The following is a 17,130-nucleotide window of genomic DNA, read 5'->3' as shown; positions in this document are numbered from 1 at the left end:
TCAGGGTCAAAGACAAATATTAGAACAAGGGATGTTTCTAGTGCTCTTATCACCTAGGAAATTACAAGGGTTTGAGGAGCTGTCTGCCAGGAATGGGCATGGGAGACAGAGACCCATATATATTTTCTCTTATCTCACACATCTCCAAATATTCTTGGAGAGCTTCAGTTTATTTTATAAAACCCTCATCTGTGATCATCTCTTCTGAGATGTCTTCCTTATTCCTGAGGCCTCAACAGAATCAATTTCTCTTTCCTTTGTGTCACTTCTAGATCATATCTAACATTATGGTATACATGTGGTGTCTTCCCTACTTGAAGGGGGCTCTCCTTGCAGCCTCTGTATCTCTTGTCTCCGTATCTCCAGCACCTGGCATAGTGCCTGGACCATTGTGGGTGTTTAGTGGAAGTTTCTTGAATTGGATAATTTCCCATTCCTTAACTATATCACTATCTTTTGAGGGCAGTATGTGTAGCGATTGCCGGTTCTCTTGCAGATTGCCTAGGTTTGAATCCTAACTTTTTTGCTTACTATAAGTATGCTTTTACAATCTCTTGGTTTTACCTACCTCATCTGTAATATGGAAATAGGAGCATCTGCTTCATCAGAGGCGGTGGGATTAAATGCGTTAATAGGCATACAGTGCAGTTTTGGGCACAAAGGGCCGTGCTATCCCTGCCGCCATCATCTTCTTCCTCTTCCTTCTCCCCTCTCCTCCCTCTCCCTCTCCTCCTCCTCTCCTTCCTCCCTCCCTCCCTCCCTCCTCCCCTCTCTCCCTCCCTTCCTTCCTTCTCTCTGTTGTATGTTTTTATATGCTTTCATTTCACCTGGGGCAACCGCAGTGTCACACCTACAAATCTGGTGAATGACTGCTCCTCCTGGAAGATTCAGTTTCTATCTCATTTTCTCTTTGAAGCCTCTCAGACAACCTCCTCTCACCACACCCTGTGGGACTAGATGTTCCCTTCTCTGTGTTCCACAGCACAGGAATTTGTAAATTCCTCAATTTTAGTGCGTCTCCCATTGTATTTTGGTTGTGTCCTAGCCTGGGAGGTTCTGGATGGTAAGGGCTTTGCCTCATTCATTGCCATGTCCCTGGCACCCAACACACTGCAAGTTCTCACTAAATGTGTCGTGGATGAGTGGGTGAAGCAAAGTGGTCCCAGAATGGTTTTCTATCCATCTGGTCATACTTTATCCTGACCATACAGTTACACTGAGTGATTTGAAATTGGGGTTGGTTCCATACGTTCCATGATTTTATGTGCACACACTTGTACCCACATGTTTAAGATGAAGGCATAAAAGTAACTTTCCAAAGGGAAACATTTCCTCAGGAGCCAGTGTTTTCTGTCTTGATGCCTGAAGCCATCTACAGATCTTAAAGCTAAGTGTGTGTAGTCCCTTTTTGTTATCACTGTTCTACCTCAGCAAATTAGTTTCATAAAAAACTTTTTTTTCTGATGATTATCAATGCATTACATATTTATGGTAAAGATTTAGAAGATACTGAAAAGTATAAACGAGAAAGCAAAAATTACTTGTAATGCCAGTACCAAGCCATTACAAGACTGTCACTGTTGACAACTTGGTACCCATCCTTCCACACTGTTTTCTGCTTGTACATAGTTTATTTATATACATACCTACAAAAAACACTCACATGCATATATGCGATTATACTATGCTTACTATCTCATAAGCTTCCTCCCCTGCCCCCTGTAGTAAATTGTGATCATTTATGTCAGTAAATACTTGGTCCACTTTCAAAGGCTATGCCATAGTTCAGCATATGCAAAATGTTCCCTAATTTATTTAAATGATCTGTTGTACATTTAGATCATTTAAAATTCTTCAGTAGTGCAAAGAACACTAAAATGACTTCTATATCCAGTTAATGGTCATGTGTTAATTTCTTCTTTAGGATAAATTCCTGTAAGTAGAATTGCTTGATCAAAGTTTGCAAACATTTTTAAAAGCTTTTTCTGATATTTATTGTTGCGTTGTCCTCCAAGTATTTCATATAACCCTCTCTACACTCTCACTATCGGTGGATATTGTTCTCTTTTTTAATTGTTTATCAAGCATATGAGCAAAAGTGTTCTGATATTTTAATTTTAGTTTCTTCAGTTATTGCTTAAGTAGCTTTTCCCGCCTTGTTCCTTAGTCACTTGTATTTCTTTTGGAGGAAATTGCTAGTCCCCCTCCTCTGTTACTATTCTATTTACAGTGTCAATTTTTTTCTTTATTCATTTGAATTCTCCACACATTAAAATGTTAATCATTTATTATGTGCTTCATAAGTCTCTTTTTTTAGGTAGAGGTTTTTTTGTTTTTTGTTTTTAAACTTGATTATATTTATTTAACTTATTTGTTCATTACTATAAGACAGATAGAGGGATGTTATGATCATTGATCCTTCTGAGGGCAGGTTTGGGTTCTGAGGCACCTGAGTGCTACCCACTCACTGATGCCCTGTCCCTCCCAGTGTGATGAGAGTGGGCAGATTCCCTAGGCAGAGCTGGGTTCCTCAGCTTCCTTGTGAATTAGGACAGCCCCACATGCCCTATACCCTTCACAAATAAAGATCAACACCTTTATCTCTTCTCTGCAATAAAATGTGTTTGAGAATTAATATTGTTTTATAACATGTGACCCAAAGAATTTTAAGTTGCCCTTCCTAAGATGTATATCTTGAAATGTTGTTTTTTAAAAAAAGTGATTTCTTAAAGGTTTTCAGTACTCTTGCAGACTGTCACAAAGGATCTGAAAGGTTTTGCAGGTTCAGAGTAACTCAGATTAAATTGCAGTTTTAAGCCTTTGCTGAATTTGACTCACATTTATATTTTCGTTCTATGAAAACATTTATATTCATGGCTCATAATTCAAGACAGATTTTTTTTTTAATCTGCCCATGACATCCACACTGTCTCCAAATATCCTTTCTCTTCCTCAGATGTTAGCTAAGTGATAGTTTTCTGGATTTCTAGTAAATGTCCTGCTGGTTGCCAGATTATGTCAATGCAGGGCCATCTGGTACCACCTTTTTCCAGCTGTAAACACTCCAATAATAAATATGAAGAATGGTCAAAATCACTTGACAGCCAGAATCGAGGATAACATGAAAATCTGTGCATAGTTTGGGTTGGAAGAGCCCTGATTTTTTCCATCCTATATTTTTGTCATTTCCTGCTATTAGTGTGTTATTAACACAGGCCTCATGTGGATGTAGGCTCCAGAGGTGGGGGAGGAAATCCTTCATTCTGTTTCAGTAGCTTGAAGCTGAGCTGATAACCTGATTCTCTCCCAGTTCTATTCAGATGTTGGCCAACTGCCAAGCGCCCACGCTTGTCAAGGAGCGTTTTGCTGTCAAGACTAATTTCACCTTCTAATTTCGGAATTTATTTATTGAGTTTTGTTATACCGCACTAAGGACATAATTTTACAAATGATTTTCTTGATGAGAGTCTGATATTTTCCACAGGTTTTGGACTCAATTATTCCATTTCAAAATACATTGATACTACCAGTAACAGGACAAACTGAAGGAAGTTGGTCATTTAAACAATCATAGAAGTTGCCTCCAGAAATTAACCTTTTCTATGGGCCATTGCAAGTTCCTTTTATCTAACACAGTTAATCAAATCTCCACCTCCTTCACTGCAAAGCTCTTGTCTCTTACCTCTTTGATAGTATTGACCTCACTAGATTATGATTATTCAACTGTCTGGGTCTCCCACTGGACTGGCTTTGAGAGGGTAAAAGAGTATCCCCTGGGTCTCAGAAGCCCACGCCTGGTATACAGTAGGCCTTAAATAAAGATTTGTTGTATTGAATAAATATTCCTCGTGTAGCACTGGCTTTTCATCCTGGAATTTATTTAGCTTCTTTCGTGGTGGTCTTTGAACTTTGTGAGGGCAAAGAATGGGTCTTATTTACACATATCTCCCAAATCCCCAGCATTTGATAAACATGTTATGAGCACTTAATAAATGTTGAGTTGATGGCCAAGAAATTCTTCCACGTACTTAAGTAAAACATTTTCCCCTCTCTGCCTCTGAGTCTTCTCTCTACAAACCCAAATGCACACTCACCATCAAGAAATGGCTCAGTAGCCTTTATTGGACGCACACTGGAGTTGGTTCTCTGTAACTCGCCAAAGCTGAAGGATGAGGTAGTAACCCCTCCATGAGTGCCATGAACCAAACTGCTCCAGTGTGGGGTGGTACTTGTAACCCTCACCTTTTTTTTTTTTCTTGGAGTGCCTCCTTGGGTCCTGCAGCCGTGACCAGTTCTGGCCTGACCCTCGCCCCTTATCCTGATGAAGGCTCTGTCCATGTACAGACAAAAACCCCGTTCCCTGTTTCCCTTTTGGGTGGTTAAGATAGGCTGGGATTTTCAAGAAGAATTTTACTGAAAAACAAGAAAAACAGAATGATTTATGAAAGTATACCCACCTTAGAAATAGCCATATTTCCAAAATATACGATTTAGAGCCATGGACTTTCAGTAGAAACATGAAGAGGTTTGCAGTATCCATATCCCAGTTATCTGAAGAATAATCATCAGTGATAATTGTGTGTGTTGACCTCTTTGAATCCCAGGGAGGGACCAGCCTCTTCTGGGCTCCCATTTTGAAGTGGCCTGATGAAAATCTACCCACCACAAGTTCCTGACTAACAGGCCTGTTTCAATTCCTGTTACCCACAGATAGTAGACCATACCTCTCTCTCCACAGAATAATCTTACCCTCCTCATGTGTTCATTCTTTGTTTTTTGAGGTGGTATTATCAGTTTATTTCAGTTGACTTTAACTTGAACCATTTATGTTATACACATAAATAATGTGTAGAGTGTTAATTATCAGTTTTTCCTTTTGATTGCTTCTTCCATTGTGTACAGGTCGTTAGCTCTTTGTAAAGTCCATTTCAATCTAAATTTTGCCTTGAGTATAATATGTTAAGTAGAGCAGTACATTCCTGTATTAACTTCCAAGTACTTTCAGTAGCCTAAAGTATCTGAATTTGCATCTGCATCCTTTCAGTACTGTACATTAAGGCAAGAATCACCTGGCAGGATTAAGAGAAGGATGAAAATGATCAGTTAGACTGCTTGCATCATTTTAAGACTTCAAAATAAAATCCTTTCCCTCCACATCATTAGAAGTAGAACGAAATGAAGTTGATTCTGTTTCTTTCTCCTACTCGGTGAGTTGGTCGTGTCTGTGACTAACCTGTTCTTCCTGAGAAGATGTCAAAAGACCATCCTAGAGCTGCCTTTTGGGGACAGGGCTTATGGTTAACCTCAGTCCTGCAAGTTGCTGGGGCTGCTAGACCATTTAAAGAAACTCACAAACCTCATTTTGGTTCCTGGAGTGGAAACTGAGCCTGGATCTCACCAATGTTGCAGGGGTGAATAGCCTTTCTCAGTCACTCAGTGCCAACCTGTTGACCGCCACCACTCTTATCCATCTGGACCTCTCAGGGAACATCCTTCGCGGAGATGACCTCTCGGTAGGTTTTCTTTTCCTTACTGCCATCTTCAAAGAAGCTGTACTTACTAACCCTGGAATAATTTCGAAACATATTTCCCCACATCTCCCTTTATCATGACACCTTCAAATCATTTAGTCATGAGCTTATGAAGAGTTTTAGAGAAATGTTCCAGAGCCTTCCTTTACTAAATGTAGCCTATTCTAGAGATTCTATTCCCCCCTCACTTAAGATTGTTGAAGTTTAAATTCTTTTTGGAAATACTTATTCTGAAGGAATTTTTTTCTCCACTTCAAAACATTATTGCACCTGTTAAAATTGCCTGGTAAGAAAGATTGGAAACGTAAAATGAATTATTTCACCATTAAATAATATTGTTAAGAAGACTGGTGGCTTTTTAAAAAAATAGTTTGTGATGGAAAGGGGATATTGGGATGAACTTCAGTCCCATATTCCATGATTACAGTAGAGGGCGGGGGGAGGGTTAGGAGTCAGCTGGGGCCACTCTTGAAAGTTTGAGTGTGAAGGCAAAACGTTTCCCCTCAACTACAACAAGATTTTTCATGCAGCTGAATCAGTAATATAAATGTTTGGCAGATCTTATTGATACAGTGAATTAGGTATGATCTCATTGCCAGATGGGGTGAATAGTGCCCTCTAGTCACAGTATAGAATTTAGAAGAAATGCTCCCTTACCAATGGGGTGGGACCCACAGCACATGGACCTCTTCAAAGGACCTTAATTTACATTCCATTGCTTTATGGGAGTGAAAAACACTGTGACATGTATTCTCATTTCTCTTCTGTTTTCCTTTCCCTGTAAGACAGGGAATGTTGCCACAGCCCTTTTTGTAGTTATTTTCCTCTCCCTACACTTGAACTCATTTACATAATATTAATACTTGCTTCCTGGTGTGCCATGACTTTTTCAGTGTGTTGTCCAATTGTAGTTGTCACTTTCACTGATGATTCATAAATCTGCTCCCTCCCAAGATGAAACAAGGATTCCGATGTGAAACCACCAAAACATTACAGTGACAAACTAGCAGAATAGAGAGAAAGGTAAAAGAAGAGCCTGAAGATCAAACAAGAAGGCTGCTAACATAGGAGCATTGACAGTCACCCAAGACAGCAAAGTAGCCAGCCAGGAGTCCTGTCCCAGCTTGCCTCTGGGGAAGGGCAAGTGGAATGATGAAGCCGAGTGACAGTGGGCTTCTAGCCCTGACAGGCTGAGGTTCTGAGAGCCATTCAGCAGGTGCAGGGAGGGGCTTACCTGGCCCTGTGCTTTCTGGGAGAGCAGCCTAGCAGAGGCTGCTGGAGAAGTGTTGACCAGGTAGGGTCTTGTCACCGCTTGAGGGTGATTAGAGCTTCCCCAGCTGGTGGCCAGGAGTAAAATCACAGTGCCAGGCAAAGACAGAGAATCAGATCTTCATTAAGTCAGAACAAGATTATTTTTCTGAATCAGAACTTTTCATAATACAGTACATTGTATATCTGGTCATTCTAAAATATTTATAGGCCCGTCTTTTGCTATTCTGAATTCCTTGGTCAAGAGGAGTTTTCTCAAGCATCTATAGCTAAGCTGCTACACTTAGGAGTCTTTGCCAAGGACTAGGACATCTCAATGTAAGCTTGTTTGTTTTTGCAAATATCTCGTGGCATCCAGTGAAGCAAAGCAGAATTTAGCTATTTGCTTGGTGGCAGGAGCTTGGATTTGGTGTGCTATTGGTGGATGCTGGCAGTTACTACTCACACAGGGGTATTAGAGAATAACAGAGAGTTATTAATTTTATTGTTTTGATAGCCTTGCACGGGGATGAGGGTATAGTTTAGGCATTGTGACACTCTAGAAACTGAAGGGTCTTAGTTATAAGTGAGATTAAGAAAAAAAAAAAAGCCTAATAGTACTGTCAGGCCCTTGTTAGATTTTGGAAGTAACTAAGGATAGAAAAATTATTTTCTTGAACTGAAGAGAGTACAGCCCGAGACCACCATCCTGTGGTTCAAATTCAAATTAGTGGCTCCTTAAACACTTTCAAAAATGATTAGCATTTTGATAGGGTGGCTGCAATTCAGGTGGTATTTCAATCTCAGCAGTTAAAATTAATTAGCACTGTTCCAAATTGTATAATAAAAACGGAGCTAATCAGGAAAACTAAGTCATGTGTAACAAAAAGGGGGTTTGGTAGCCAAGACTCCATTGGGCCTTTTTTAAACTTAAACATGCTTTAAAATATTCTTTGGAATTTTGCTCTCAGGGAAGGTAATGGAATGACAGAAAATTCTGCCATCCTCTTGGGAAGAGTAGAGGATGATCTTCAGTGGATTTGGGCAACTTGATTTTAAAATATTAACATCGTGTGTGCACGTGCGAGCGTGTGCATGTCTGTTTCTGGATCCTAACATATTTGGTTTTTGCTTTTTATTCAAGTCCATGTACAGTTTTCTGGCCCAGCCAAATGCCATTGCTCATCTGGATTTGTCCAATACAGAATGTTCCCTGGACATGGTAATATTTTTTTATATTGCTCGGGGGGGGGGGTCTCAAATATGGGGGTCCCATATTTAGATGGGAAACAATGGGCTTTCTTCCCAATAAAATATTCTCCGAGTCCTAGAAATATTTGAAAATAAGAGAGCCTTGTTTCTTTCCCAGGTCTGTGGAGCTCTTCTCCGAGGCTGCCTTCAGTATTTAGCTGTGCTCAATCTCTCCAGAACTGTCTTTTCTCACCGGTATGGATTTATTCCTGCTATCATTATCATCTAGGAGTGTCTTTCTCTCAGAGAAAGTTGTAGTGAGGTGAAAACAGAGTGATAAAGGGTGAATGTTGTGCATGAAAGGAGATGGTCCTAAACCATTATCTATGAATATTAGACCTTGAAAGTTCAAGTTTTTATTATATCTTTTTTCCCTGCAGAACAGTGTTCTTATCAATAACTCCAGACTGCCTATATGAACGATGTAATAATGTACTATTTCTCATATGTGGACAGGCATTCTCTCTTAATATGGTAAAGACCCTTTTAGAAACTTCTATGGGTGTTTCTCAATAATGCACTTTGAATTAAGTATCAGCTGTGTCTGGGAGATAAAGAGAATCGTCATCCCAGAGCTCATACATTCTGATTTGTAGAAGTGGAGGGCCCGCCTAAGTACCTCACTTCTACCTTCCCGACTTAGAATTGTTTGCAAAATCAGGCAGTAGATTAGAAGCAAAGTATTCACACACAGCAGCAACTTAGAATGGCAGAATGCAGAAAAATTATGAAAAGTACATGGGTTATGTAACTGTGGAATTCTGGAACCATCTAGTGTATTAATACAGTTCAACACTTACCATTTGTAATTATTACCACAAGTCGTAAACAATATTTTAGTCATTATATGCTCTTTAATAACATGGAGAATTGCTTAATATTAGAAATACCTCCTTTTTTATTGGTTAACTTTTTGAAAACTTTACATATTCAAAGGGATAACAGTCACTTGTTTGGAAAGTTCACAATTCAGCATGCTTTATTCTACAATTATGCCTCATAGTGAGTTATTCTATATTTTAAAGTATTCTCGGTCCATTATTTCTACAGTATGTAAATGTCTATGATAGCAAAAATATGCCACATATACCTCAATAGGATAAGATCAGAGCGAGTAAAATGTAGGAGATAAAATGGTGGGAGAAGTTGAGAGTTTTCTAAGATACTTTATTTCAAAGGCCTTAGAGGGTATTAACTTGACCACCCAGACCACTCATGTATTTGAAGTCAGCTTATGAAGCCATGCTTTGGTGGAGCTATAATAGACTGAGGAACTGGGTTAGAAATGATACCATAGACGATAAGGATTTTCATCTAATCAGCTCTTTTGAATTCATAATACTGTGAGTTCTGTGATGACTGGTCTTAAGTAGAGCTATTAAGCTTATAGAGCAGAATTGTGCTAACAAATTTCCTTGTCTTCCAAATGAGAGGTTGTGATTAAACTGTTTAGTACCCACTACCTTACCTAGATATAACCATAGAAAGCCCTTAGTAATTATGTAGAAATTGCTGCATTTACACTGAGTTGTGGATTGTTAGCCAGGCTATTCATACTTTGGTTCACAGATAATTTCATAAGTGTAGCAGTCAGGATAGGTCAGGTTGTTCCAGTAACAAATAATCCCCCCAACCCACCACCCTCTCCACAGCTTTCAGCAACAGCAATTTTGCGACATGTTCCTTATGGATTAGCCGCATCACTCTGGGAGGCAGAGCAGCCTCTTTCTAGTACGTTGACAGTCACATAGTAGAGGAGAAAGAATCATGGTAAAACTTGTCTCTGGAAATCACACACATCACTTCCACTCATATCCCATTGTACTTCAGGGAATACAAGGCAGGTTAATTTTTTTGTTTTTCCTGAGATTTTGGCTGCCAGCCACCCTCAATTTATTCATGTTGCCAAGACCTCATTTCTGAAGTCTGCCAAAGTCTGCTCATCAGAAAAAGAATGTATATATATGTATAACTGAGTCACTTTGCTATACAGCAGTAATTAACACAACATTGTAATTCACCTTTACTTCAATTATTCAGTTAAAAAAAAAAGAAAAAGAAAATGAACCTGAGTATACAAGCGTCTGTCGGGGGACCAGAGTTGTTTGAAACGTCTAATATGTATTCTACCAGAATTCTCTTTCCTCTTAAGTGTATTTTTCATCCTCTTAAATAGATATTCTGGTTGCTTAGGTATTTCTTCTCAGCCTGAAATTGTCCTGTTTTAAAACCTTTTTCAGATATTGACAGGTTTCCTAGACCTCTGTACATAAAATACTGTTGAATGTTATGTGGTTGAGTTCGACCCCTAGGACGGCCTCTGCCCTGAGAGTCTATGATTCCCGCCACAGAATATGAATAACTATCATTGAATAAGTGTTTACAATGCATCAGGCTAAGTACTGTACTTACTCAAACCTTCCAACAATTCTATCAGATAGAACAAAACAAACAAAGCATTCGTATTCCAATTTTAACTCTGGAATCTTTTCTTAAATCCTCATAGTGCAGTGTTGACTCTGTCTTCTTATTGAGTTGTATGATTTGATTCATGTACTTCCCACTGGAATAGCAAGGGGACGTATTTGGAGGTTATAAGTATTTCTTTCTGGAGTTTTGTCTTTATTCTAATATTTGGCCTGAAATAGTTAGATCTGTGGTGTGGATATAAGAGCTGAGTAGGATATTTGTCATGCAGGCTTCTTGCCAATCAGACTTGACATCTGGTCACAATCTCGTTGCGTCTGAGACCTGCTGCATCTGAAAACATAGCCAAACACAGGTAGTGATCCTTAACAATCTGATGCCACCCAGTGGGAAGGCTCTTTAAGTTGGTGAGAAGTATGTATCTTCTTTGACTTATTTCTTAAAGATTCAAATATGGAGTTTCCTGAAGAACTAGGGGGTGGAACACAATGAGTTCTTTGGCTACAAAGAATAGGAATAAAATGTTTTAAAGACTTAATGACATTTCTTAACCTCTCCTACATCATTTTCGAAAGTACACTGAATTAATTTATTTAACTTTCAGACATTTTGTTTCTTTTTACCTTTAAATTTCTACTGAAACACAACCAGTTCGTGGATTATTTCACAGTGTTTGAATTTACCGATGAATAATTGTGTCAGTTTGGAAGTGGGGTGCAGAGATGGAAGTTTAACTTCATGTAAGACTCTCATGTTTTGTTTTTCAGGAAAGGAAAAGAAGTACCTCCATCTTTCAAGCAGTTTTTTAGTAGTTCTCTGGCTCTGATGCAAATCAACCTTTCAGGCACAAAACTGTCTCCCGAGCCCTTAAAGTGAGTGGTTAATTCATTTTATCCAGAGCTTTTAAAGTTCAATTTGTTATTAGGAATGTGCTTGAGGGAAGGGAAAAAGAAGTACAATCCTAAGACAGACAAGGCAGATAAAAATGCCTTTTTACTTTGGGTCACAAAGGAAGTCAAATTCTTTCTGAGTACATTGTACGCTGTTGATATTGCATCTTCTATGAAAAAAAAAATCTTCCTTTGGTTTGTGGCCTTGGCAGTAGTCACTGATCTATAAAAGTTGTGTTTCTGGGTACCATCACCTTTCTATTGACCTCTCTTCAGTCCATTTTAGGTATATTCTTGTGTGCATTTTAAAATCTATTAATTCTCAATATTTCTACTAACAGTAATAATCAAAGGCTATACACGTGTGTACAACAGAAACAATTTTTAGGTGCTTTGTTTTCTGAATTACCTAGGTATCTATTTGTTTGGTATTTTTACTTGGCAGGCAACTTATGGGTTAATATCCTCAGTGTAGGTGTCATGGTAAAGTTGAACTTTTTAGAATAATTTGTTATCCTTGAATTTCTTTTCACCATTGCCAGAAATAATCAAAAGAGCTACAGAATCTAATTCTCTTTGAGTCAAAAGAACATTTTCAAGTAGTTATGAATATCTACGTTGTCAGATGTGTTCAGATGTATGCACGGATTTCTCCTTTCCCCAGCTGACATGTAAATCAGCATTCAATTGTTCCCTTGCAATTTGTATGAAATGTTAAAATCAATGTCTGCTATTCGTTCTACTAGAAAATTAATCATCTAATTTGTAAATTGCCTTTTCTTTTCTTTTTGAGAGGTGTGAAATTCTTGATTAGTTTTCTACAAAGTACCATATGACTAAAACAATGGATGCCTTTAAGAACAGTTGATCCACCTGTGCAAAAAAAAAAACTCCTGATGTTATAGCGGCCTGTTTTTAAAAAAAAAAAAAAAGAGAAAGAATTGAATCTTTGTATTAGAGATCTCTAAATATAACAGCTACAAATTGTAAAAACATCATGATTAGGCTGTTTGTATGGATGTTAATAAAGCTATCAGCATCAATATTCTAAAGGGGATCCATTATAACTTAACCACACTCATTCATTCAACTGATATTTATTGAGCATTTACAACAGACTAGATGCCAGGAGGGCACTGAGTAGAAAGCAAAACCAGACTTGCTTTTATCATATCGTATCAGCGGGAGATTAACATATTCAAAGTAGTTTTAGTGATAGGTACATGGTATACTAATTCAATGTTGCTGGTTCCTGTAAAATATAGAGTAGTTCTTCATTGATTAGTACAATTGATTTTATAGAATAATCCTCACCACAACAACACTGGATTTACTGTACTTTATTATAGGTCAGTGTTAAATCTTGTGACCTGTTGTTATTTATGTTAATGTTTAATAATAAATCAGTACTGGCAGACCTCGGAGCTGTTGCGGGTTTGGTTCCAGATCACTGCAATAAAGTGAATATTGCAATAAAGCGAGTCACACGAATTTGGGGGTTTCCCAGTGCATTTAAAAGTTATGTTTACACTACAGTGTAGTTTATTAAGTGTGCAATAGCATTATGTCCAAAAAAATGTACATATCTTAAATAAAAAACACTTTATTGCTAAACAATGCTAACCATCATCTGAGCCATCAGCGAGTCGTAATCTTTTTGCTGGTGGAGGGTTTGAAATATTGTGAGGATTACCAAAATGTGACACAGAGACATGAAGTGAGCAAATGCTGTTGAAAAAGTGGCACCAATAGACTTGCTTCGTGCGAATTGCTGTAAACCTTCAATTTGTAAAAAAAAAAAAAACGCAGTATCTGTGAAATGTAATACGATGAGGTATGCCCGTAGTCTCTTCAGGTCTGTGTTTTACTCAGTAAAAATTTTAATATGAGGAAAAAGCCTTCATGGCCAAAGATTCTGTAAACAAAATTCCAGAAGTACATTTAATGTGATACTATAATTTGAAAAGATATAACAAAACTGAGGTGCTTGGGTTTGCCTGTGAGGGGGTGAAGATGGAAGGGAACTTGCCAAGCACTGCCCTAAGTGCTTGGACACACAACTGGGTACTTACCCACAAACTGTCACCTGCAGTGTTGACAACAGCCGTGGGAAGGTATCATTATCCCTATTTTACAGCTGAGGAAATTGAAGCTCAGAGAAGCTAAGTAATTTGTGAAAACTCACTGCCATTGCAGGTTGGGTTTTCTGGGAAGCCAAGTTAGAGATGGAGATTAGCATGTAGGATATTTATTAGGAAGTGCTCTTGGAATCCCATCTCTGGAGGGGGAGCAGGAAGAAAGCAGGATGGGACAGAGGGCAAGTTGAACTGGGGCTGTCACAGTGAAGACCTCAGCCAACCCGATGGGAGCTTTGTTGCTGGAATGTCCCTGAGCTGGGGCGAGGAGGCTGGGCCTTTATACCGCTGTGTTGATCAGTCCTTGGATACAGGCTGCCCCAGAATCAGATGTGACCTTGGGCGAGGCACTTGTCTTGGGCTGAGGCAGCCCCCAACGAGGACCGACAGCTGAGGGGGCTCTGGGAGGTACATTGCAGAGTCCACTGCTGTCAGCCAGCGGACACTGGCTCAGTCCTGTTCCTAAGCCCACATTGTATCCCCAGGCACCAAGAGGGCCAGAGGGAGGCCCTCATTTCTTAAAGGGAGATCAGTAGCCATAAGAGAGTAAGCTAAAGAAATGCAACTTCTTTTCCTTGGAGGCTCTTTTCTGTCCACGTTAAAGTATTTCGGGGCTTTGTAAGAACATGGTGACGCTGTCAGAGCCGTGGAAATGAAATACAAATTCTTCTGTTAGTCAGTTTGGCGCTAATGATTGAGGACCGAGAGGATCACACTGCGAAGGCAGTTCACACTGGGTTAAAATAAACAACACACCTTGTGATAGAGTTTTCCCCCAGAGCCTGCGATGTTTTGTTGTAGTTGTTCTGTTTTGTTTTACTAGGGACAGTTTCTGGGGGTTATTTATATTTGTCTCATGAGTCGTTACCTCTTAATCATTGGCCTTCTATAGTTAAGTATCTTAAAGGGCACCATTTATTTCCTTGTCCTTAACCTACACGTCAGAAGAGTAGGAAGAGTTTTCCCTCCATCTAAGCATTATACAAATACAATGTGAAAATATGTGGCTAAGTGCTAGAAACTTAAAACTTAGAAATGTAGGGACCTCTTTGGTAATGTCCCGACTCTCCCATTTTGCTGATGAGAACCTGAGACACAGAGAGGAAAAGTGATGTCCTTCTGGCTACCCAATGCTCAGTAACAGAATCAGGACCTGAGGACAGGCCTTTTGGTTCTTAGTACCAATAGCTTTCAGTAGCTCAATACTGCCCCCAAGAAAGAAAGGGCGAAAAGGCACTTTTTAGGAACAGAGAAACGCTTGAATAATTAATTGAACAGAGGCACACACACAGATGAGATATGCCCAGCCTTTTTCATAGGATAGTGCTTTAGAAGAGGGGACAGTGAACTGGATTAAAGGAACGAAGAGACACGCAGTCCCCTCGACCTTCTTACCCACACGGGTCGTTTTCGCAGCTGGGAGCAGCCAAGTTCTTGCGCTCTGCCCACCTCGGGGATTCTCTCTCAGTGGATGAGACCAGAGAATCACTGGATGGGGGAAAGTCTCAGAGACTTTGGCATGAAGTAATTCCCTACTTTCCCACCTCCCCCTTCCCCCGGGGTATTTTTGGAGTCTGCTAGTAGAGGTGCCTTTCCTGGGAACATTGAGAACAGGTGGCAGTGCCACCCCCAGGTGGCAATTGCCTTGGTTCTACTCTCTAGTATTTACAACTGTCTGCCTTGCATTATGGTTATTGCAAAGGAAACATATTTGTTTCCTTTGCTTGAGATTGGCAACCCTCTCATGCTCATCTTTGTACTCCTCACAGGGCCTAGTTGAGGGTCTCTCTTCCTTTCGGTGTAATTAATGGATGTGGGTGCATGTATGAGATTTTTGTTTCAAGCCTGTTCAGTGGTGTTGGATTTTACAGGACTGACTTGTAAAAGTGGAGTCAATTCATTCTCTTACATATGAGATCCATATGATGAGTCCAGTCTCCTCCAGAAGCATATAAGAAAAATCCTTTGCAGAGTGGTGACGGTGTTTATCCTGTGACCAGCTAGTAGTTGGATAGACAGGCAGGATCCTGCAGTCAAACTGAAGACTAGCACCTTATCTTCCATGCTGTCACACACTTACCCATCCCACCTCTGTAAGTCCTTTAACAAACTCATCTAGATATGATTTCACATCCTGGAATACTCTAGAGCCCGCCTTCCCCCATTAACATAACCCTTAGGGAAAACTAGCTTTACTTTGCTATTCTAATAACAATTGCCTAATAATATTCTAAACATTATTAAAGGTGTTCTCAAGCAGATGCAGGGGGCAGTTTATCTGTGATGAACGCAATTTAATTTCAGCGTGCAATTAGGAGCACTGTTGGTTTATTTCCTTAGGAATAGCAACCCTGTCGGGTTTCGCATTTATGAGGGACCCGCTCCGTGTCAAACAAGAATGTTCCCCTGTCATTTTTGTCACTGCTCTTGGTGGGCGGAAATGCAGTTGGCATTTTAAAAAGTGAAACGCTGCTTGGTGCTTGACCTATGATTCAGAAAAGGCCTTCTTCTTTCTCTGGGTTTTGTTCAGTGTGCTTACACATTTTTAGAGCAACAAATGGAATTTTTATCTAAAGTGTGTGTGTTTCCTCCCCTCAGAGCGCTGTTATTGGGCCTGGCTTGTAATCATAACTTGAAGAGAGTTTCTCTTGATCTCAGCAACTGTGAGGTAAGAACACCTTTAGATGATGCACTAGGATAGATAATAGCCTGAAAATTGCTTTGTCTTTTTGCTGGAAACAGTGTGATACTGTGATTCCAGACGGTATACAACAAGCAGAATACCACGCTTTATAGAAATGTCTGATGTTTGTATATTGTGAATGTTATCTACAAACAGCCATGGAACACCATTCAGAAAGCAGTCAAATGTGCTTTTAATGACTTTTCTTTTTCTCCCCTTCTTCATGCCAGTTGCTTAAGTATTTTATGATGAAACTTGGAGATATCAAGCCTTAAACTAGCTTTACCATCAGGAAAATTGTACCATACAGCCTTTCTTGCAGGGGCCAGATGTGTACAGCCTAACTTGGATTTGGAGAGTGTGAAAGGGAAGATCTTTGTCATTAATTTTGCTTTTTAATATCTTCATTTTAAAACAGGAAAATTAAGATGCTTCTCAAAATTATAGTAACTACAAGCAGTTTCTATCAAAGTACACACAGAAGAATTGAGACTAAAAGCTTCTACATTATAGAGGGTACCTGAACTTTTTCGCTATCTTGAAACTTTTAGTTTGTGTGGAGATTAGTAAGAAAATACCCGGGTACAAACTATCCAGCCTCTTCAGAGCCTGACTTTACCCACCATGTCAAACTTGGTGCCTTTTCTCAGGGCTGGAGGTGGGAGTTTATTCATTCCTATTCTTGGGCCTTTATGCCCACTCTTCTCTCTTTCCAGAACACTCCTGCCATGTCCCTCTTTTTCCCCAAGGCCTCCCTCTCTTTGAGGATCTCGTTCAGGTCCTGTCTCCTGTGTACCTGCATCAGATTCCTACTGTTTGATCTGAGTTTGGCCATGACTAGCTATGTGATCCTGGGTGAATTACTTGATAGCATTACATCTCAATTGCTGCATCTGCGAAAAGGAAACAACATTAGTGCCTCTCCTAGTAGGTTGTTATGAGGTTTAAAAGAGCTCTTCTTTGAA

General features: G+C 39.6%; 1 protein-coding gene across 8 annotated transcripts in view; it reads left to right on the top strand.

The window, feature by feature from the left end:
• Nucleotides 1-17,130, top strand: part of CARMIL1 (capping protein regulator and myosin 1 linker 1) — a 319,172-nt gene that overhangs the window by 188,573 nt on the left and 113,469 nt on the right. For all 8 annotated transcript variants that reach the window (XM_082346317.1, XM_082346318.1, XM_082346316.1 and 5 more), the window contains 5 exons: nucleotides 5,410-5,513; nucleotides 7,924-8,001; nucleotides 8,149-8,225; nucleotides 11,225-11,329; nucleotides 16,081-16,150. In XM_082346317.1, coding sequence (XP_082202443.1) covers nucleotides 5,410-5,513; nucleotides 7,924-8,001; nucleotides 8,149-8,225; nucleotides 11,225-11,329; nucleotides 16,081-16,150 — 434 coding nt within the window. The remainder of the gene's footprint in view (nucleotides 1-5,409; nucleotides 5,514-7,923; nucleotides 8,002-8,148; nucleotides 8,226-11,224; nucleotides 11,330-16,080; nucleotides 16,151-17,130) is intronic.

Source organism: Balaenoptera borealis (genome assembly GCF_965194805.1).
Source record: "Balaenoptera borealis genome assembly, chromosome: 12".
NCBI classification, from domain to species: Eukaryota; Metazoa; Chordata; class Mammalia; order Artiodactyla; family Balaenopteridae; genus Balaenoptera; species Balaenoptera borealis.
The sequence above is the reverse complement of the archived record's forward strand: the minus strand, read 5'-3'. Positions and strand labels throughout refer to the sequence as shown.